Source organism: Budorcas taxicolor, chromosome 2, assembly GCF_023091745.1.
Source record: "Budorcas taxicolor isolate Tak-1 chromosome 2, Takin1.1, whole genome shotgun sequence".
NCBI classification, from domain to species: Eukaryota; Metazoa; Chordata; class Mammalia; order Artiodactyla; family Bovidae; genus Budorcas; species Budorcas taxicolor.
The window spans coordinates 48,886,176-48,909,342 of NC_068911.1; the positions used below are offsets into that span (position 1 = coordinate 48,886,176).

Here is a 23,167-nt window from a genome sequence, read left to right on the forward strand (position 1 = left end):
TTTTGGTGGTGCGCGTCTTCGTTGCTGCGTGAAGGCTTTCCCCACTCTCACTGCTACTGTCTGTTGTGGTGCACAGGCTTCCCGATGCAGTGGCTTCTCTTGTTGCAGAGTACAGACTCTAGGGCATGTGGGCTTCAGCAGTTGCAGCTCCTGGGCTCTCAAGTCGCTGTGCATGGGCTTTAGTTGCTCCAGGGTATGTGGGATCTTCCGCACCAGGGATAGAACCCCTGTCCCCTGCATTGGTAGGCAGACTCTTAGACACTATACTACCAGGGAAGTCCCTCCATTCTCTCATAATCATTATTTTAAAAATTGAGATATAATTGACCTATAACATTTTTTTAAATATTAAGATATAATTGACATATAACATTGTATTAGCATAAGTTTAAGGTATACAATGTGTTGGTTTGACACATTTATATACTGTACTATGATTACCACCAGGAGAGTTAGCTAATGTCTCTATCATGTGACCTAATGATCATTTCTTTTTGTGGTGGAAACAATTAAAATCTAACCTCTTACATTACCATATATTCTTAAACATTCAAGGTCAGAATAATGGAAAGATAGGGAGACCAACGATTTGATCTGAGGGTATTTTGATAGAGTGGTACAGCAGATGAGGGTGACATTTCAGGACCATGCACAGCACTTGAGCCACTTAGTTCTCTTGTCGTTCCCCTTTCCCAACTACTAATATATTACTTTCCCACTGCTTTGTGGCTTTCTTCTTCACTTAATCATTCAGGCTACAAATAATTATTGTATGCCTACTATGTACCAGGTTTCTGAATTACGTGCGAGAGACGAGATAGTAAGACACAGGCCCTTCCACATTTACAGCACAAATTGCTCTCGTTTCTTCCTCGTTCCTAATCCTAATTTCACTGTTTATTTTTTTTGCACCAGTTCAGACTGTTGCTTGCTGATGTGAGGTGACTCCAAAATGACTTTCTAAAAAGTCCTAACCCTTTTCTTTTTGGCCTCAGTAAACAACAGAAATAGTATATGGGTCCTACTTTTCAGTAAAATGCCTTTTCACAGCTCAAGGCAAGGTTTTGTTTTGTTTTTTTTTAAATTTGAGAGTGTTTCAAACCCAACCCGGTTCCATCATTTACCTACCGGCAGCTTGATAACCAGGGAGCAATAACTTCCTTATCTGTGGATTACTCAGTGACAATATAGTACCACCCCGGGAGCAATAGACTGAGGCCCTTTTCCAGATGCCATGTTTTAAAACTTTCAGCTGGAAAGACCTTCACTATGTGAAACTTATTGCGATTATTTAAAGTCAGTATCTGGTCTTCTTCAGAAACCAACAAACAAATAACCTCTGGCTTGCTGCCTCCTGATTTTGGCTCTAGACCATGGGATTATTTAATTTGGAGTTTTTCAGTGTGACAAGAGGTTAGAAACTGGCCAACGTGGGCCTCAACGACAGATAAGTGCGTCAAAACTGGCAGGAATTATGAAGACTGCTATAGATGGCTTTAAAAAAATCGACCTCCTGTTCTGCAAGGCATCATCGTCTCTTCTTCCCACTGCTGCGCTTTGCCAGGTTTTATGAGAGTTCCAGGTCTGAGAGGCACCAATCACTCCATTTCCTCGGTTTTTGCTGCGTACAGGTAATTAAGCTAAAAGTCTGTGGTAGTAGATCTTATTATGCTTTAGCACATTATGCATTCCAGAGCAGAAGGTTTTTGCTGGAAAGCTTCACTGTTAAGATATGATTTGCATTTTTTACTAGATACTTGTCTTTGCTCCTTGAGGACAAACACGTTAGGATTCCTTTGTGCATAAACAAAACTGTGGGCTTGACTGTGTGTTTTTAGCAAGGCTGGAAATGCTTTAAAACAGAGCACGTTTTTGCTGCAGAGCCTAAACTATTTGGTTAAGGTGAGGGAGCGAGGCAGAAATTAAGACTTTCTGTGCAACTCTATGTGTAGTTAAAATGAGTGCTAAGTCATCGTTCAGTTCAGTTCAGTCGCTCAGTCGTGTCCGAATCTTTGCGACCCCATGAATCGAAATTACAACTATTTACTCCTAATTTAAAAAAAACAAACAAACTGGTTTTTGTAGTGCTCTTTGAGGCCCCTGCCCTGCCAGTACTGAGGAATGTGCTTAGTCGACCTACTGAATCAAGCCTGTACTGTGGACAATTCCACCTGCGTGGTCTCCAGACTGGGACGCAGCGGGTCAAGACAGAGATGGGCTGTTGGCACCTCCCGGGTCTGGTTTGCCCTTTCTCATCCATAAGGAGACTGGCCCAGAGCCTGGAATATCTCTCCCGCGGATCTGGCCAGAGCCAGGGGGTTGGCTTCATTTAAAGCTGGTCTGAGCTGCCCCTTCCTGACTGCTTTCTAAGGCGGCGGCTCGGTCGGGGGAAGCGACGCGCGCCAGGACGCTTGGGTTCTAACGCGGGAGAAGGCGGAGCTGCGAGGCCGCGGCACCCGGGCACCCGGGCTGGCATACCCAGCTGGCACTTAGGCCTTGACGCGGCGGACAATGCCGCCCAGCCGGCCGCACTACAACTCCCGGCGCGCTCTGCACTCGCTCGCAGAAAGCCAAGGGGACCCGGCGTGCTCTGCGCCGGCCAGCCTGACAGCCCAGCGCACCCCTCGGCCTGCTCAACGACCTGGGAAGAACCAGCCTGCAAACCTCCTCTCGCGCCTTACTGTCCTCTCCTCTTTATTCCAACTGCCTGAGATTCGGCCACAAGAATAGGAAGCAGTCTCCTAAATTCAACCCCGTAGAGTCGGCACCAGCCAATAAAGTACTCAGAGTCAGGCCACGTGACAGTAGCGGGGCGGTGCTCCGGCGGCCCCCTAATCTCTATGGTTTTGGCGCCTCGCTAGAGGGCGTGTGGTCCACTGGAGGACTCCCTACATTCTTCCTTCATTACCTCACTGCCTCCGGTGGCTGCTGGGATACCGGAAGACTCGGGTCCCGACTCGGCTCAGTCCTCCAGCTGCCCGGGGAATACCTCTAGCAGTTCTTCCCTGCCGCCACCGCCGCCCCGCAGCTTCCTCCTCCGCCCGCCCCCTGCCGGCCTTCTTGGCCCCGCCCCGTCCGCGCCGCGCGTCCGGCCCGCCCGCGGCCCGCTTCTCTCGGGAGCCCCCACCCAGGCGCATGGCTCCATGAAGCAGGAGGAGGAGGCAGAGCGCGAGAGGTCCCGTCTGCCCCGGCTACGTCTGGGCCAGGAGGAAAGGTGGGAAACTCGGTCCGCGCCGCGCCCTCTTCCCCCGCCCCGCCGGGCCGCCCTCTCTCGCTCTGCCCCCGAGCCCTCCGGGCCTCCTCACTCCGCGGCGACTGGAGGGGCCGGGGAGCGGGCCCCCCGGGTTCGGGGCGAGGGTCCCGGGGCAGCGTGGGGAGGGGCTCCCGAGCGGCCGGGGAGGGAGGCGGCGGGCTGGGCCTGCGGGCCGCGTGTGCCCACCGGGGGGCGGGCGGGTCGGGAGACGCGCCGGGGCGGGGGTGGGCGGACGCCCCTGCCCCGGGCCGCGAGGAGAGGCCAGGCGAGGCTCCCACTCTTCTGCACTCCCTCCTGGAAACAGTCTCGGGTCGTGTAAAGTTTGGTGGTCTCCGGCGCCGCCTGGCGGCCCTTGCCCCCCCGCCCCCCCGTCCCCCCGTCCCGCCGCCCCCTCCCCCGCTTGGCGTCTGGATTCCACCCCCGCGGCTCGGCCTCAGCTGCCCTACCCGTCACTGGGTCGTCTCCCGACTCCTCCTAGCGCCCCGCGCTTTCCTTCCATCACCTTTTCCTTACCTTTTACCTTTCTCTCTGCCCTTCTTGGCCCCTCCCGCTCTGGTCTCTCCTTTCCCCCCTGTATCTCGCCCTTTCTTTGCTAAACTCTTTAACACGCACGCTCTCGCCTTTCATTAATCTGTTTTTTTTTTTAAACCCCACTTTCATTCTGTCTTTCCTTATCCACCCAAAGCCCCTATTTCCATCATCTCTCCACCTGATACTCTGTGGGTTTTATTCCTCCCTCCTTCCCAGGCTGTGGATTTTGCCCTTCATTACTTGCCCTCCTCTGTTCCCTGTCCTGATCTGAACTCCTCACGTTGCCACACTCTCTCACCCTTGTCCCTCTGGGCCTATCCTCTTTCACTGCCCTCTCCTTGGATAGAGTGGGTGGGGCCTGGAGTCTCCTGTTTACATCTTTGGGAATAACTCATATCTACTACGGGGGGGTGGGGAGAGTTGGTGAAGAGACTATGAAGAGATTTATGCCAGCCTAAGAGTAACGATGACTGACTGTTACCAACAGTTATCATCTCCACCTGGGATAACAAGGTGGCCTGTCCTCGGGACCCTGGCATGCTGTCCAGTAATCCTTCAGCACCCTGTTTGCAGAGGATTTGGAAATCTTGTTTGTAGTCTGAAAGCAGTAGAGAGCCTTGAGATGGTGTATCTTGGCCTGAGAGCAACTTTTGATCTAAATTAGTGGTGGAGGAAGTTTTAATGTGTGTTTCATGCTCAGGTTCAATAAAACCTTTAATCTTCCTTGTCCTCCCTTCTTGGTGTTGACGTCAGGAATGAGGTGATTTAATGCAGGGGGCTGCCCTTGCCACCTTATATTTAGATTTTGAAATGGTTTGAATTAAGGAAAACCTGTTCCTTAGCTTTTTTTTCCTTCCTAGAAATTACTCTGTTGTACCCCTTTCAGAAACCATCTCTTACCTCCTCACTGCCTTGGCTTTGCTCACTCACTGCACCTGCATTTCCATCTTAGGTACAGGAAGAAGGAATGGAGTCAGAAGGAAGAAAGTTCATTTCAGAGACAAAATAGCTCCCCTCCTCTGTTATAGCTGTTCCCCTGACAACACAAACTTCCTGCTTTCAGTGAGTATTACCTTGGACATACTTAGAATGGAATTGTGTTGCTTTTATTTTTTTGTCTTTTTTTTTTGGCTTTAGGTCTGGGCTTGGACTAGAATATATGTTTACTTTGTTCATTTCTATTTTTCTACTTACATGAGTGTCCTAAACGTGATGAATCCTTCCACTTCCACTTGCTCGCTTTTAAAATAATTTTAATTGGTAAAAAAACAAGTTTATTTTCCATAATCCAATTAGAGTGACTTAGATGGTTTTGTAGCATTACACTTACCCTTGGGTTACATAAAGGTTTGCCTCCCGCCCCTTCCCAAATTACTCTTTAAAGACAAAGATCATAACTCAGGTTAATACAGTTTCTGTCAAGGTCAATTATCAGATGTCTTCCACATGGTTATAATTTTCAGAGAATTTTGGAACATTTTGCCCTAAATCTGCTAGGGTGATACTGTTTTCGTAAAAACTAAAATTCTACATGTAAACAGAGTTCTGGGAAATTTTTTATTACTGCTGGGTCCCCTCTGATGGTATGCAAACACTTGTAAAAAAGTTTTTCAGAATGCTTCATACCTTATTGGAGCCTCACAGTCTCTCCGTGAGGAAGGCAGGGGACAAATATTTTCATTTTACAAATGAAAGAACTGAGGCCCAGAAAGATCTGGCATCCTGCCATAGCTCACATAGTTAAGGGAGGGGATCTAAAAAGGAAACAAAACATTTGATTTCTTATATTCGTGTTTTTCCTTACGCTAAGTTCACACGAAGGTGTGTAGTATTGTGTGCTTTTCTAGATCGGTAAATTTAAAAAGCAGTTGTATAAGGAGATCTGGTTTTCGCAGGGAAAACTTTTACACAGCAGATGTTTCATATGTGTGTGTGTGTGTGACCGGGTTTCTGAAATACAGAGATGATTATTTGAAATAATGTCCAGAATATTTTGTGGGTCTTTCATCTGACTATTTCTTGGAATAGTTCCTTAAGTAGGCCAGAATATAGTTTACGTGCCATTTCACTACTCAAATAATTATTAAATTGAATTTCATTTCACTTCTGTGTCACAAAGGAAACTGCAGTCTGTTCCCTTCTGTATAAAATTGGTTTGAATAGACATCTGGACACTAATAATAACAGAAGAAAATGCAGAGACCGCCCCCCCCCCTTTTTTTTTTTTGCCTTTTTCCTACCTCCCAAGTCTGGTTTTTGTTGTTGTTGTTAAAAGGTCATGCCCCCTGAATAGCTGTTTTGAAACTTGTCTTCCAAAGGTGAACCTATTTTTTTTCCTACCTCCTAGCCTTTCTAGATATTTTTATCTAGAAAAGTACTATTGGTTATTGGAAATCTAACTATTTTGTCTCGGTAGTTCTGTTAGTACTCAATATATATCAAGATTTCTGTAATAGTAGTGTATTTAGCAAATTTAGCTTCTTTTTGTTATATGGCTTCAAACTTAACAGAGGACCTTTATAGAATAGAACTGTGCACAGCTGTCAGCCCAATATTCCTTATACTTCCTGGCATCTCACAATGAAAAGATCAATGGATGACTTATTAGAAGTATGAGTCTCCAAAGAGGAAAAACATCAAGGTCATTAGAATAATAACCCCATATTAATAGTAATAGCAGATGCTTTAATAAATAGTAGTTCTGTGCCAAAGATCAGCTAGATGTTTTTCATGTCTTACTCAAAGAATGCTCACAGATAAACCCTCTGTGGTAGCAGGAACCTAGATCCACAGAGACGGACAGCCTGCCTGAATCTGCATAGCCTGTACCTGCTAAATCAGATTTGGGATTTGAGCCTGGATGACGACTCCAAAGTCTGGACTCTGTCCTCTGAGGGTGGGAGCTGCTCTCGGAAGGCATCAGCTTGTTTTCAGTGGACTTTGGAGCCTTGGAAGGGACCCCCAGTGAGGGAAAAAGGCCCTCCTGCCCAGCCAGCCATGTCTGTCAGGATGCCGTCACACCCTCCCCTCAGCACTGGTCTCCACATCTTGTTTATAAATATAAGCAATTCATCACACATCATTTCCATTAACTTCTGAAATTGTACATTGCCTTCCCAACAAATTATGCTCTTAAAGTACTCCATCATTTGAAAAAAGTAGGAAAGTTCTTGTCACATGCAGTTTAGGAACTAGGCACGTCGTTTGGAAGGAAAGCCTTGAGCAACCTACAGGTAAGCAGCCCCTGAGGCCAAGCCTGGGACTGACCAACTGCTATGATTTGGCAGAGAACAGCTACCGGCATAAACCAAACCACGAAGTTAGTGTAGGGGGTGTTTGACCTGATTTTTAGAATGAAGTTAGTGAAGGGGATATTTGACCTGATTTTTAGAATGAATGGTCTACATTAGCTATCCATTTTGCTGTGAATTAAACCACACCTTGGTTTGGGCCGAGTAGAATTGACATTGTTGATATGAGTAGATACTTGTATGTCGGTCACCTTCAGCTTCTGACACACTCAACAGTCAGCCCCTCACGGTGGAACAGAGTAAAGATCAGGCTGTGCCATAAATACTCGTTTTATTAGAAAGGCTAACTTAAATGAAGTTGCTGGGAGATCTGTAAATAAGATTGTTGGTTTGTGTACCATATGCAGGACACTGGGTTAACTGTTGTGGGAAAAAACCCAGAAATGCAGCCTAGCTTCTGTGACTAAAGGTACTGGGGAGTTCAGTGCTGGCTGGAATTCAGGTGGCTTTGTACGCCACTCACCTTCCCCTCAGGCTGCAAAGGTGCCTTTGTTGTGGACCCTCGTGAGGGTCAGGATCCCTTGAGCACTGTGTGTCAGATAAAGGGCATGGTGACTTTCAACACTGAGAACAATTTCACTGGACACTTGCTAGGTTAGGAGGCCTTAAGAGGTAAAACAGTGACTCCTGTTATTTCCTCCAGCTCTTTGTGGAAGTATGGGTATTGTCTCCATCTGGTAGAAATCCAGTTTTAACTAGCTTGTTCTCATTGTCCGTTCTAAAGTAGACGGAGTGTAGGAAAATGACATCACTATTATAGGCCCTTAAAATGGCCTTGAGTTTAGCCAACTGAAGGCTCCAGAAGGGTCTTTGTGGTCTATGTGTTTATAAAGGTTTTTACCTGATTCCAGTTACTTCAGATGAACCCACTTGACAGTAGCCATCCAGTTACTCCTGTGATCACTGCTGGTGGTTTTTATGAAGTTGGGGGAAGGCTGAGAACAAAGGCGTAGTTCCCTAAGAGAGGTAGAACATGTATGCCACGGGGGCATTTTCGGTCGGCCACAGCAGGCTAGTCTATTGCATTGACGTTGATCTGAGGGATCTTACACTGTGCCCTCAGGAACAGAGCCGTTGGAGAGTCAAGTATGTCTTTTGTCCTTGTGGGACAGTCCTGGGAGCCGGGTCTGGGACACTTAGTTGTGGTGAGATGCCCACTTTGTTGGAGTTGGGTTAGGAGCGTCTCAAGAGGGAAACCTGATGGAATTGATAGGTAGTGGTTGCTATGTAAATAAAAGTACTCATTACCAGCACCTTCACAGTCTGTACTGTTTAGTTAATATTTGCTTTACGCTGACAGATAAGTAAAATGTTGGCCCGTTTAAAAAACAAACCTTAAATAATTCAGTAGGGTGAGAGAGATGGAGTAAGTAGGCTGTGGATGAAATAAGTTTGGCCCTTTGTTGAAAATTATTACAGCTGAGTATTGGGTTCATTATACTCTTTTACTTTATGTTTGAAGTTTTCTATAGATTTAAGTTTTATGGAATAAATGTTAAAGAAATGCCTTCTAATATACTTTTGATGCAGAAAGTCTCTAACTCTGCCTTTAGTCACTAATTGAGAATATTGATTGAATTGTTTGTTCAGTGGCCTCCAGAGAAAACTTGGTCCTGAGGATCCACAAGGTTTGGGTTGGCTCTGTTGATTACAAATCACAGTTGCGGATGGTGTGGGGGAATTGCTAAATGTAGTCTCTCGGTATGCCCCCCGACGGAGCGGTGGTTGTGCATTATGGGTAAGCCAGGGGTCTCCAGCTACAGGCCTTGAACCACTACCTCCTGTCAGATCAGCAGTGGCATTAGATTAAAAATAAAGTGCACAATAAATGTGCTTGAATTGTCCTGAAACCAGTCCCTGGGCCAGAAAGATTGGGGGCCACTGGTGTAGGCAGAATCTTCCTAAGCTTGACCTCACCTGCCTTGGCATGGTTTGAAATCCCTCTGCTCTGTTACAGGGTGTTTCACCCATCAGAGAGCGGATCGCACCTTTGGGGGAACACCTGAGTTACCACTATCTCACGACATTTCTCTCTTCTTCAAGCGGCCTATGGTGTAAGGAGAATGAGGAAGGATTTCTTTTTTTAACTTACTGTTATTTCATCCCTTCTCTTTGCTTCTTTGAACGCTGGGACTCTAGAGGCAGAGCCTCGGGGCCCTACTGGTGCTGTTAAAGATCTAGCTCTCAAGAGAAGGTCCCTCTGCTTGGATGAACACATGCCCTGAACCCTCTGCCTACAGTTACGCCAAGGAGGACAGTCAAGTAAGAGCTCAGAGGACAGTGACATTCCTTGTGGACTCAGGCGACTGTGGCAGGGGTACTGGTCATTGTCAGGGTGGTGGCAGAGCTTTGGGCTTAGGTTTTGATTTTTTTCCCCCTGCTTCTCCTTTTTTTTAAAATTATTTTGGCTGCACTGGGTCTTCGTTGCGTCTCGAGGGGGTTCTCTGGTTGTGGTTTGGGAGGGCTTCTCTTGTTGCAGAGCACGGGCTCTGGAGCCTGCAGGCTGAGTAGTTGCAGTGCACAAGCTTAGTTGCTCTGTGGCACGTGGGAATCTTAGTTTCCCAACTACGGGTCGAACCTGTATCCCCTGAATTGGAAGGTGGATTCTTAACCACTGGTCCACCAGGGAAGTGAGCTTCCCTCGGCTCCATTTTTGTTGGCAAAATTTTGCAAGCTATTCTTCTAGTTTTTAGTATTCCTTTGATTTTTTTTTTTTTAATCACGCCCTTAGCAAAGGGACTGAATCCAGTGGATATTATTGGCAGCTTCGTCGTCGTTTGTGGCTCGGTGGGAAGACCCAAGCCGTGTAGTCTGGCAGGTAGATTGTGGTCCAAATCCTGAGCGGCAGAGTTTCTTATTAAACCTAAGTGTCCTCCTTTGTAAAATGATGGCAATATCATCCTTGCTGGGTGGTTCTGAGGATTAAGTGAAATCCTGTTTAAAGAGCATCTGTTTTGTGCTCTAAGCCTCGAGTGTGCAGCAAAGTCCTAGCCTTCCCAGAGTCTCCACCTCTGGGGGGAGCAGTCAGATGAGAGCCCAGATGATAAGAGCAGCTAACTTTATGCCAGAAACTGCATGGAAGCACTTCCCATAGATTAAGCTCAAGTCTCCTAACAGCCCCATGAAGCAAGCACTATTGTTATTCCCAGTTTGCAGAAACTGATGCATAGAGAGGTTAATCCTGGAGGAATCACATTTGAACCCAGGCCATTTGAGTCTGGAGGCAGCATTTTTAACCAGGACCTCCTGCTCCTTTTCTTAACAGTCTGAAGAAGACAGTGATATCCACACTCAGAAACAGTCTATTCATTGGAGGTTTTAATGTATCACATGCATGAGGCTTTCTTAAAAAGAAGCCTGTTGCAAGCTAGACATTGAAATGTTCAAACTGTTACTCCTCTGCTAGAGACAACTTTCTTTCGAAGAATTGTCCTAAACACAAAATGTGTATTTTGTTAGGGATCGGGATATATCAGAAACAAAAGCACCATTTGTGAAATTTTTGTATCTCATTCAATCTAAAGTGACAAGTTGTGTTTGTAGAAATAATGGCATTGGAAATGGGTAAGTACATAACTAATTTAAAAGATTGTACACATTACAACCAAAATACTATACAGTACAGTAGAGTAGTGCCTAAAAAGGCAATTGTGTGCTGCGTGTTCAAATTACAGAGAAAATTTTAGATGAAAATTATGTATATATATATTGAGTAGGAGGCTAAAACTAAGTGAAAAGTGAAAGTGAAGTCGCCAAGTCGTGTCCGACTCTTTGCGACCCCATGGGCTGTAGCCCACCAGACTCCTCTGTCTATGGCATTTTCCAGGCAAGAGTACTGGAGTGGGTTGCCATTGCCTTCTCCAGGGGATCTTCCCAACCCAGGGATCGAACCCGTCTCCCGCATTCCAGGCAGATGCTTTACTGTCTGAGCCATCAGGGAAGCCCTTAAGAAAAAAACCAACATGTAGTGATATGTGAAAAAACACAAAGTACATTTTTCTCAAGTTAGCAGGATTTTATAAACTTCGGTATTATCAACATTGAAATAACTAGGATCTATTTTCATGAGTCTCAGTTATTGACATAGATAACAGAAAGGATCTTGGTCATGTTACAGCTGTATATCTTTACCTTGGGCTTCTTAAGAAAAAGAATTTAATGGAAAAAGATTCCTTCCTCCCCTTTATCAGCTGGAACTCTGGTTTCCTGGCCCATCTGATGCCACATTTTGTCAGACTGATGGCTTTGCATCTCTGCCTTGCTGTGACAGGGCAGAAATGGCTACCTCACAAAAGGACTGAAGCTTGGGTCATTTGTGTGAATAAAGGTTTCTGCTTGGTTGTAGCTTTTTTTTGAATGGGGTCTTGAAAGTATAGAAGTGTAGAAATTGGAGTACGTTCAGAGGTGAACTAAAGAAAATGAGTAAGACCACAGGATCGCTGTGAGGACAGAAAGGTGCGCGGGTGCCTTGTGTTAGCGCACTCTCGCCAGAGCAGCGGCTGCTCTTCATCCTCACAGAGGTCTGGAGCTAAAGTCACGTAGCTAAGTTGAGGTTGGTGATGAGGAAAATGCAGAAAGGATGTGGTTAACCAGGAAAACATGCAAGTTCCTCTGGGACTCTTTAGAAACAGAGTGGTTCAATTTGGAGCCTGTAAAAATGTAGAGAAAGCATCCTGATGAAGAGCCTGTCAGGTCAGGTGTAGTCTTTCAGTCAGTCTCGAAAAGACCCCATTCGCCTGCAGACTGGCTGCCACACTACCCTTCTTTCTGCCCGAGGAGGCCTGGGCAAGAGGGAGCTGTTTTTGGCCTGCCTCCATTCATGATGGTCATAACCTTTATGGAAAGTGAAAAATAGCTTCCCCTCAGGTAACGGTTGGGTGTCCCTGGTGTGGAATGCAGGCTCTTCCAGCCCACTGTTCTGACACCCTTTGTGAGCAATGTGACCTGTGTGAGAAAGAACTCGATGACTCCTACCCCTTCCATGTAGACCCTTTCTCTTTGGTTTTTGTGTTCTTCTAACTAACCATTGAATTAATGCTTGGATGTTCTCTTTTGGATTAGGGTTCTGCAGCATTCCAGACCTCAAGCACTGAATCAGGATGGGAAAAAGACGTTGTGTTCCTCCACTTGAGCCCAAGCTGGCAGCAGGTTGTTGTGGGGTCAAGAAGCCTAAGTTATCTGGAAGTGGAACGCACAGTCACGGGAACCAGTCCACAACTGTCCCCGGCTCTAGTTCAGGACCTCTTCAAAACCACCAGCATGTGGATGGCAGCAGTGGTCGGGAGAATGTGTCGGACTTAACTCTGGGACCTGGAAACTCTCCCATCACACGAATGAACCCCGCATCGGGAGCGCTGAGCCCTCTCCCCCGGCCCAATGGAACTGCCAACACCACCAAGAATCTGGTGGTGACCGCAGAGATGTGCTGCTACTGCTTCGACGTCCTCTACTGTCACCTCTACGGCTTCCCGCAGCCACGACTTCCCAGATTCACCAATGACCCCTAGTGAGTAAAGCAGTCGTGCGCTGGGGACAGTGAGAAAAGCATGGCACCTGCTTTCTGGGGTCATTTTCTTGCAAGAGTCGTCTACTTATAAAAAGCTTTAACATGGTTTGGGCAAGGAGTAATGGGAAAAGAATGATGAAAAATATCCAAACAATATCCAGAATATCGAAAGTGGATACTAGGCCACATTTGAAGGAGTTGTTGGCTTGTCGTTAGTTACATTCTGGGAATCAGGAGGGTTTTGATTTTGACTGTCTTTTGGTTTCATATGACAGTGAGTAGGTCATTCAGATCTTCATGTGGAGAAGTCACACCACCACACCATTGTGGACCCAGGCATTGCTGAAATCCGAGTCAACTACCAGTGTCTGAGGGCCAGGCTGGTGCTGAGGAGCTCATTCAAGAGTCCCATCACTTAACTGTCAGTCCCATGGGGCTGCCAGCACCCCACCAAGAATGTCAGAATTTGTTTTGATGCTTTTAGTTCAAGACTGTCCCAAGTTCCCGTGAGGTGTTAGTGACTTAAATAAGGAATATGTGTATGTCAAGGGTGAAGTCAGATGAAGAAAGGCATGCTAAGGCTTTCTTTCTCAGAACTGGAGGCAGCTTCGAGGTGCATTTAAAGAGCAGTGCTGCTTTTTTATTTTTTTAGGAGGTGCTTTTAGAGGATTCACTGACTGAGAACTGTTAGTGCCATACTGAGGATTGGGTTGGGAATAGACAGGCATGGAGAAATAGTCCCTGCTGTCAGCAGACTTGAGTTGACAGATCACACACAAAAGCTAAGCAGGGTGTGCCTCACGCTGTCTGGGCAGATAGAGGGGAAGTTAGTCTGTGATTGTGTCAGAGGAGAGGAAATGAGACAATGTGCTGGCTTTTTAGGGAAGTATTCCCACATGACGTCTGTGGACAGAGAAGCGCTAACTAAGTAGATGGAGAGTCGGAGCCTTGATCTGAGTGCAGTCAGGTGTGTCCCTTGCAGGAGCGGGACACAGACTGTGGAGAGTAGGTGGTGACCACAGCTTTGTATGGTGTGGGGACAGTGGAAGTGGAAGGGTTTTTGAGTAGGTTTTGGAACATTAACTTTGGCTGGTGCTGTTCAGGTGTTTTACTGAAAGGAAAAGATGGGTAGGTGGGAGATCTTGCCTTGTAATAATGATCTAAGGTAACTTTAAAGATGTAAGGTGCTTTTTAGCAGTGTTAACTCAAGAATCTTAAGAGGTAAAGGCATAGGAACATGGAAGAATTTTGGGAAGAGGAGGCAGCCCCGTAACCTGTGTCTGAATATCTATTACTATCTATCTGATGTAGCCTAATGCCGCATGACTTTGGCCTAGAAAGTGGTAACTTCTGCTGAAAATAAGCTATTAAAAAAAAAAAAAAGAATTATTTATTTTTGACTGCATTGGATCTTAGTTGCGGCCCATGGGATTCTCTCTAGTTGTGACGCTCAGGGTTTAATTATCCCTCAGCACGTGGGATCTTAGTCCCAGTTAGGGATCAAACTCATTTTTACTGCATTGGAACACAGATTCTTAGCCACTGGAACACTAGGAAAATCTCAGAATAAGCCTCCTTTTTAAAATACTTATTTATTTGGCTGTGTTGGGTCTTAGTTGAGGCGCATGGGATCTTCATTGCATCATCCAGGTATTTTGTGCGGTGAACAGACTCTGGTTGTGGTGCTCTGGCTCAGTAGTTGTGACAGGCAGGCTTGTTGCACGTAGGGTTGAACCCATAACCCCTGCGCTGCCTGGTGTATTGATAACCACCAGGGAAGTCCGCAGAATAAACTTTCTCAGGGAGCCTTTTTTCTTCTGCAATCTATAAACAGAAGAGACGGAAATAATGATGGGTGCAGTATGGGGTTGAGGGGAGAAGGTGTGCAGGCTAGTATGTCTTCAGGAAGGATGGGACTGGGAGACATAGACACAGAGAAAGAGGGTAAACAGGAGGAGGAAGATGTGGAGAACTAGAAGAAAGGGTCCTGAGAGAGGAGGAAGGAAGCAGTGCGTCCATGCGGAGTGGAGCGGAGCTGAGAGCCCGGGCTGCAGGAGCCTCTCTCTCTGCCTCATGGCCGCTTCCTCTCTATCTCCACCTCGGGGCCGCACGGCGCCCGGAGGCCGCAGCCTTCCGGACAGCCCACATCAGAGAACAGTCGTGTTGGGGAAGAACAGGCGGACAGGGATAAAACCAAGGTTTTCTTCTCTGATTGCTGCATGCTTGCTCTTTCAGTCCACTCTTTGTGACATGGAAGACAGGGCGGGACAAGCGGCTTCGTGGCTGCATTGGGACCTTCTCAGCCATGAATCTTCATTCAGGACTCAGGGAATACACGCTAACCAGGTAATGACACCACACGTGAGATGGGTAGATTATTTGCAAAATTTGAAAATAACTGCCTGTTTCTTCTGAGTGGTAAAGCTTGAGTGTTTCTTTTTGATAGTCAGGAGCTGTGGGGGCTTTAATCTGGTGTCACTTAGCAGTTCAAGTATAGACAGACAGTAGCATCGGGTTGTTTTTAGCATGTTCGTGTTGATGGGTAGTGAATGTTTTCTGCAGAGCTCAAGAGCCGTAAACTTTCAGGCTCATGATGTTGGCTCCCGATTCCGGAGCAGCCTCACTTATGTTTTCTGTCCCCTCCAGTGCACTTAAGGACAGCCGATTTCCCCCCCTGACCCGAGAGGAGCTGCCTAAACTTTTCTGCTCTGTCTCCCTCCTTACTAACTTTGAGGATGCCAGTGATTACCTGGACTGGGAGGTGAGAACAGCCGCATTTGGAACTCTGCATCTCTCGTTGCATTTGGGTTCGGGTTAGTACATGGTAATGTATCTCCTTCATTGAGCAAGGGTATAAGCATGTGAGAGCTGAGGTCAGAGGCAGTTGTAGGCAACCTGGGTGACAGAAAAGATACTTCGATATTAGGAGCAGAAAGAAACCCCTTTCTTACCAGTCTACTCTCTCCCGTGTCCTTTCCCCATGTCTAGTAAATAATGGGATAAAGGACATTCCTGATTCTTCTTGGTAAGCCCTTGAATAAATGTTGGAGCCACATGTGAAAAGTCAGGAGCCCTGATCAAATCCTGTAGCCTGTTTTTGAATATTAAAGGTGGAATATTCATGATTATTGGATGCATTATTGAGAGAATTGATTATGCAGCCTCCATAGTCTCAGAGAGGTGGCTGCACATAGACTCGCCCTTTCCCTGAAGCAGCAGTTTCTTTGGCTTCTGTGCCTGAGAGAGAGTCAGTCGTGAAAAGCATGAGGCTCCCCTTTTCTCAGCCCTGGGTCAAGCTGGTCAGAGGACAGTGTCAATTTACATGAGGATAATTGAAGTTCCATTAGAGTAAGTAAATGGCATTTATTGGTTGTGTGTTTTTGTAGGTTGGGGTCCATGGGATTCGAATTGAATTCATCAATGAAAAAGGCGTCAAACGTACAGCCACTTACTTACCTGAGGTTGCAAAGGAACAAGGTGAGTTAGACGAATGGAGTGGTACCCTTCGCAGTTGTCAGGTAGAGGGCAGGAGAGTGGGCGGTGCTGCCTTTCAGTCCAGTGCAACTGCGTATGAGTGGTGTGCTTTCTCCCCATATCCATCAGATTCTTACAGAATAAGAAACTCCCCAAAAGAGCTGGGAAAGAAAAGGGGTAAATACTTCTCAGGTCTCTGTTTCACTTACTTTCAATGAGTAGTAGTGTTTCTTGGCCCCAAAACTGCAGTGGTAATTGTAGGAAAAAAGAACTCAGTAGCTCCTACAGTGGCACACTAAAGGTAGGAAGTGGGTTGGGCAGGTTTTCTCTTTAAAAGAACATTTAGGAGAATACCTTATAATGGTGCTTATGTATTCTGCAGCATACAACCCAATTTTCTTTCTTTCTTGGAACTAGTCCTTTTTAAAAAAATAATATCTGGTAGTTAGGTATGATCGGAGAAGGCAATGGCAACCCACTCCAGTACTCTTGCCTGGAAAATCCCATGGACGAAGGAGCCTGGTGGGCTGCAGTCCATGGGGTCGCTAAGAGTCGGGCACGACTGAGCAACTTCACTTTCACTTTTGACTTTCATGCACTGGAGAAGGAAATGGCAGCCCACTCCAGTGTTCTTGCCTGGAGAATCCCAGGGACTGCGGAGCCTGGTGGGCTGCCGTCTATGAGGTCGAACAGGGTCGGACACGACTAAAGTGACTTAGCAGTTAGGTATGAAACTGAAATAGAGAAAAATACTGAGTTCAGTATATCAGTGAACTGATTATGTGGAGAGGGATTGCCTTGTTGGTTCCCGTCATGGAAAGCAGTGGGGATATGGCTTAAAAAGGAGGAAGCGTTTTAGCCACCTCTTTGAGGTCATAAATCTGGCCTTTCTGTCCAAGGAGATGGACCAGGAATATTTCCTAGTAGTGAGATGTGATGATAATTTAGATAAATAATCAAACACTTCTGCTATTTGAAAACTGATTGGGAAAATTAAAATCAAGGCACCTGCTGCAGTGATTTATGGAATTCTGTTTGGTTTTCAATTTGATATATTTGGTTGTATATGGTGAAAATATTTCTAGAAGAACACAGCAGTAGATGTGCAAACAACTTTCTCATCCTTCCTAAGGGAATAGCTTCGGTCCTGCTGTCAAGTCTCTGTAGTAGAAAGCGACTCCTAGAAATCATCAGAATGCAGCAAGGCCACATGAAGGTCTGCAGGCTGCAGAATATGAGCTCTCCCCTCTCCAGAGCAGCCCTGGTTACAGTTCCAGGCCAGCCAAGTAGGGGCCGTATTTGCTCCCAGATGGTTGTCCTGCGATCATACCTGACAGGGTAGACTCAGAAGGGGAAGGCCACTGACGGTGTGTGCTGGGCATCCTCGCACGTCTCAGGCTCTCCTTGGACTGCCGGGGCGTGGGGGCCGCGCCCAGCCCGCCCTGCCCCCAGCGGGCCCGGCTGCTGCCCTCCTGTCGCTGTGTTAGGGCACTGCCTGCCTGGTTTGGTGTCACTGCACACTGACCTCTGTGTGCCTGTCTTCTCCTCAGACTGGGATCAGATCCAGACGATAGATTCCTTGCTCAGGAAAGGTGGCTTTAAGGCTCCAATTACCAGTGAATTCAGAAAAACCATCAAACTCACCAGGTAAGCCACTGTCTCATTTTCCTTGTCATTTTAACTTAGTTTGGGTTAGATGGAAGATACTTTTGATAGACAGGGGAAGAGAAAAATGTTCCCTGCTAATGTCTCCAAACCAAAGAAGTGTATGTGAGGTTGAAGCTCTGAGGAAGCAGTGGCAGCGAAGCAGAGACTCCCCAGCATCCTGGGCGTGTCCGCAGCTCCGCTGATGGCATAGTTGGGGCAGAGTAGCTGCTAAACAATTGTGGGTGTCTTTGCCAGACCCACTTGTTGGGAGGCTGAGTGGGAAGGCTGAACGCAGGAGAATAACAGAAGTCCTGGGTCAGCTGAAGTCACCACATGCAGTCAGGTAGTGTGGTGATGGACTAGTAACAAGGAATCGCCTCTGCCTGTTAGGAGCAAATACGTCTATGGGGGGGCTGTTGTAAAATCTGCATGAACTGGACCCTAAATCCCAGCTCCACCACTTCCAGCTGTGTGACTTGGGCCTCTCTGAGCAGAAAAAAAAAGCCTGCCTTGGGGTTGTTCTAGAGTGTGGTAAGGTAATGTGTGCAGAAATTCTAGTCTGGGGCCAGGCAGCATTGTAGGTGGTCAGTAGATGTCAGTTCTCTTCCCACCCCTATTGAAATTGGAAATCCTGAGAGGTGTAGCTGCTGTGGGTTTGTGTGGGCCTCTGTTGGCCTCTTCATCTGTGAAATGCTGAATAATCATGTAGTAGCCTCACAGGTCTATTTGGAAGATAACCCCATGTTTTTGAAATGCTTTGGATTCCAAAAAAGAAAAATCTTCAAATACAAAGCATTATTATTATCATTATTATTATAATTTATTTGAACAGCCATTTCCCTGTCAAAATTCAGGAATAATCACCTTGCAGTGGAGGAGTGATTACAGAGGGAAAGAGATGGCTCTGGGTAAGGATTGTCACACCCAGCTCCTGTGGTCTGTAGTAGGCTCCATAGGTTTGTAACACCCCATGCTTTGCATCCTGACTCATGGCTCTTTTTAGAGCAAGGCCAAAGTGCTATGAATTCTGTTCTGATGACCCTGTGGTATATGATACGGCACATTCATCTGGGAAGTGAGACCCAGGACCTTTTAACCTGCTTCATCAGAATTTGACCCAGAATTAGGTATCTGTGCCCCTTTTAGTTATAAATAACTTGTTTGTTGCTTTTCTGCAAGTTGAAGTTGCATTTCTGTCAAATTTATCACATTTTAACCTGAAATAGATAACGCATTTTACACTGGGCGTTGGTGCAGCCATCTTCCCGTCTGCCACCCATATAATTTGACCTTGAAATTCTTCATCCAGACCCTAGTAGCAGATTGCTTAAGAGCAGCCTAATGATAAGCATATGAAGTGTTTAAAGGTGGGATGTGCAGAAAACACATTCTCAGGGGTGGACTGTGACTGTGCTTTTTCATCTTGTTCATTTGTAATAACAACACTGTTTTCTTGTGCTGTCTTTCATTTTCTGTAAGTAAGATTGCTCTTGGTCTTCCATTTTATTCTTTGAAAATGTGGAATAAGCTTTTGGTTTACTCTGCTGCGTGATTTTAAAATGAAGTATTTGGGGTTCCTAACACCCTTTCCTGTTTCCTTACACAGGTACCGAAGTGAGAAGGTGACAATCAGTTATGCAGAATATATAGCTTCTCGACAGCATTGTTTCCAGAATGGCACTCTTCATGCCCCGCCCCTCTACAATCATTACTCCTGACACACGGCTGCATGACCAGTCCCACCCCCCCGTGGCCACCAATGGCTATGACATCATTGGAGCAGATGCCTCCTCTTCCTGGTCCAGTTACTTCTATTACTGCACCATTTTATGATGCTAGCTTCCGTTGCCAAGTCTGCCTCCAGCTGACTGAGGTGGGAGGGGGGGCTTATATTGAATGAAACAGAACTTGAGGGCCCAAGCCTTATCTCAGCCTTTCCTCAATACGGGGTTCCGTTGGATTGGGGCTCCTCCATGCCTAGTGAGAATTCCGTGTGGGCTCAGAAGACTTTGGCGTGCAGGTGCCGCTGCTGATTTGCTGCCTGTGTGTCGGACACACAGTGGAAGCTGGAACTGATGGTCCATGAAGGCTTACCCCACACACACCTGCAGCCTCCCCAGATCAAGTAGGTGTATTCCCCTGGCAGTCTGGGCAACGGAGACCAACAAGAAACATTTTTAGGTTGTTTTAAATTCCTTTTTTTAAACTTGCAGTTTATTGCGTACTGAGAGTTGATCACAACCTCCATGCTTCATAAGCGGACGCCATGTTAGGGTCGAACGTGGGCACCATGAGTCCTCTGTGGCTCCTGGACAGAGACCCACCTCAAGATCAGAAGCCCTTTGGATGGCGTTGCAGATCTCATTGCTCAGTTAGCCTCGAAGGTTCTAATTCTCATCCCACTCTCAGTTGGATTTTTCTGGCACTCTTTCTGCATCGAGTCTTCTGGTATTGAACCGAGCTCTGTGGTTTGGCCTGCTGAGGATGGACTGGGATGCCTGCGGGAGGTCCTGATGGCATCACTGCACGCAGTGTCAAGGGAGAGACCTCTTCCTTACCACCTGGCTACCTCACTCCTCTACTGGTAGCAGTGCCTATAGCTGGATCTAGGTTCTCAGAGACGTTCCAACAAGCACTTGGGTTGGGTTTTAGAAGGATACGTCGTCATAGGAGAGAATCCAGGGTCTCCAAGCTGTTTTTCTTTTCAGGCAAACATCCTGAGAGACCTTTAAGCAGAGGAGTTCCTTTTTCTAGTTTGCCTGTAGAAGTGGGAAAACTTAATGTTTCAGGTCCTTTATGGGGACTTTAGAACAAAGCTGTGTAATTAAACAAGGTGAATCTTTATCTTGCCTAACACGCTGGGAAAACTTCACCCCACTGCGGCAGAGTTCCAAATAGCTTATTTTATTTTAGGTCATTCATACCTTCATGTGGCATATTCCCCTTTCCCATTCTTGCTGATTCCAAATAGCTGTCAGCAAGTTTCTCCCTCTTGCCTATTCGCTCATATGGTGGCACAGTTCATAGAAGTTGGGAATTTGGAAGATGTTTTGAGAACATTGTCACAGAGGCACTGCTGAAATGATTCACAGGAAGAGGTGGCCAGTTGGAAGACAAGACCCTACAGGTGATACACTGGTTTCCAACAGTATGCTTAGAGAACTCTAAAGTGGATTGGGTGTCAACCCAGTGAACACAATGTTTTGATTTAATTTATTTTTAATGTTTATGTGGTAGTGGTGTGGCTTCCCAAAATGGGCAGATATTCAAGTCAAAAGATCTTTTGAGTTTTCTTCTGCCAGGAGCAGGGGGCGGGGGGAGCAGGGACACCAGTCTAAGGAATGACACACATGCTTTTCTAGGCCCTGTTTCTTGAAGAGATGGGTTAGGGTGAGCAGTGTGTTTGGCACCATCCTCTGCTGCTGTTAAGGATGTGGAATGTGCAAGGGAAGTGTGGGCTGATGTCCAGGTGTGCAGGCCAGGCTCCAGCACCATCTCGCTGTTGGGCGCACTCCCACATCCTGCCACCGTTCCCTCGCAGTGTTAATGAAAACAGGCTTCTGAAGATGAAGGAGTTGTTTCATGATTTCCTGCTGCTGAGAATAATAAATGTCTTGTTACAAACAAATGTGACGACGGTTACTTTCAGGTGCCATGGATTGATGTCAGGGTGGTCAGCTCTGGACTAAACCACCCACCTCCAATTTGTACAACAGTATTGGTACATAGGGCTACACTCATTACTGTTCAAGTCTTCTATGTTAAAAGTTGTGTTTAATTTCTAAAGTTTAAAAAAAGCAAAAAAAATGGTGCTAAACTTTCACCCCTGAGCACGCTCAGTGAGACTGGTCATGCAAGCATTTACAGTGCCATGCTCTTTCAAGCCTATTGTTTCTTGTAGAAATGTTGCCCTATTTGTCTTTCCCAGTGTATAGTATTTCTTTTTAATTTTATTGAGGGTGGGGTAGGAAACCTGCCATTTAAGAAAAAAACAGAAAATTTAAAACCCCAGCAAATGGGGGAAAAAAATCAGTGCACAAGAATCGGGCTTAAGCCCAGAACCACACTGAAGTGGGCTCAGTGGTTTTTGGAGTGAAGAAGCCTTACTCCCCGCACATTCCCTTATGCTCCCATCCGAGTCCAGCCATGGAGATGCTCGGGTTCCTCTGACGTTAGTAAGAGGACTCAGGAGTCGACCAAGGAAAGCTGTTTGGCCCTGTGAGGAATGGCACTCAGTGTCTGTCCTGAATGGAGCCTAGTCAGAAAGTGGTCTGGAAATGTCATGGTTACCTTATGAAGATGTGTGGCAGGTGGCTCTCAGGAAAAATACTAAGTCTGGATCATCCATATGGCAGCTTTGCGTAGGGAAATGACAACTCCGAACTGGAATTGACCTGCCTTCCATGTTGCTTGACCAGAGCAGTGATGAGGGTGGCCAGTGTATGTGGTGTGAGTGGTAGGTTTAAAGAGAAGGAATGTTTTCTGCTCAGTGTTTCCTTTGTCCTTGGACTGCTCAAGCTGAACAGTAACCACCATTTTTAAGGGACCAGCCCACTGTGGCTGGTTTGGTTCGGAGTTCGTTTCATCCCTAGCTGTGAGTGCCTTTCGGTCTGGAAAGTTGGCTTGTCTCATAATACCCACAGCTAGGACATTCTGTAATTTCGAATTGTCCTTGTTCTTCATTAAAAGAGAATGTCTTTGATCACTAGAGTTTATCAGTGTTGGATTGTTTCCACTGTGAGGTTCTTAAACTTTTTCGCTTCATAATATTAAAGCAACTCATGTTAAAGACCATTTCAACACGAAAGGTTTGTAGTTCAGACATTACATGTATTTTATTGTTTATAATAAAAAAATCATCTATACAGAAGTCCTGGGTGTTAATTTTAATATTTGCACAAGATCTGTTTTCCATGGTATGTTAACACCTACAATTTCACTAACTGTTGATGTTATTTTCTATTGAGATTCTGGAACCTAGGGAGCTATTTGTTCTTTTTGTTTATTTTCATTCTTACTTCCCTGAAGCAAGAGACTTTGTATGGCCTTCAGTGCAAAGACTTTAGACCAATTCTTTGTATTACACTTGGTTGCCTCTTGGCTATATAACTTCTGAGTGCAAATCATTGAACTCTTTAACAAAGTATTGTAGAGAATAAATCATAATGGGTAAAAATTGTTCGTTGTCTCGTCTTTTTTTTTTTTTTTTTGGAATAGTAGATAGTAGTAATAGTTATTTTTGAATAGTCATTATTTAGAGATAGCCAACCAGATCATATTTATTCAGCCTGCATGTTTTTGTATGGTGTTGATCTCCAATAACCTTTCATTTTTAAATTTTTTTGTGGTTGCTAGCAGTACCACTGGCTTTTTAAGAGCCAAATTTTCTGAACTAAGATTCATAGTTCTTAGACTTCCCAATGAAGCTGACCTTTCCCAGAAAGC

At 45.9% G+C, this 23,167-nt stretch overlaps 1 protein-coding gene across 2 annotated transcripts; it reads left to right on the top strand.

Annotated features, from left to right (window-relative positions):
* Positions 1-3,069: 3,069 nt before the first annotated feature.
* AMMECR1L (AMMECR1 like) lies at positions 3,070-22,882 on the top strand. Of its 2 annotated transcripts, XM_052656941.1 has the most exons (9): positions 3,070-3,214; positions 4,737-4,846; positions 12,157-12,601; positions 14,837-14,947; positions 15,248-15,362; positions 15,988-16,078; positions 17,626-17,722; positions 18,577-18,630; positions 19,329-19,441. In XM_052656941.1, the coding sequence occupies exons 3-8, from the start codon at positions 12,195-12,197 to the stop codon at positions 18,602-18,604; spliced, it is 849 nt and encodes a 282-aa protein (XP_052512901.1). In that variant the 5' UTR covers positions 3,070-3,214; positions 4,737-4,846; positions 12,157-12,194; the 3' UTR covers positions 18,605-18,630; positions 19,329-19,441. The 2 variants fall into 2 exon arrangements, with proteins under 2 accessions (XP_052512901.1, XP_052512893.1); XM_052656933.1 differs by lacking the exon at positions 18,577-18,630 and having other exon boundaries at positions 19,329-22,882.
* The last annotated feature ends 285 nt before the right edge of the window (positions 22,883-23,167 follow it).

Coding starts and splice junctions, on each gene's coding strand:
- AMMECR1L (XM_052656933.1), top strand. CDS start 12,195: ATGGGAAAAAGACGTTGTGTTCCTCCACTTGAGCCCAAGCTGGCAGCA. Junction 12,602..14,836: donor AGATTCACCAATGACCCCTA/GTGAGTAAAGCA, acceptor TTGCTCTTTCAG/TCCACTCTTTGTGACATGGA. Junction 14,948..15,247: donor AGGGAATACACGCTAACCAG/GTAATGACACCA, acceptor TGTCCCCTCCAG/TGCACTTAAGGACAGCCGAT.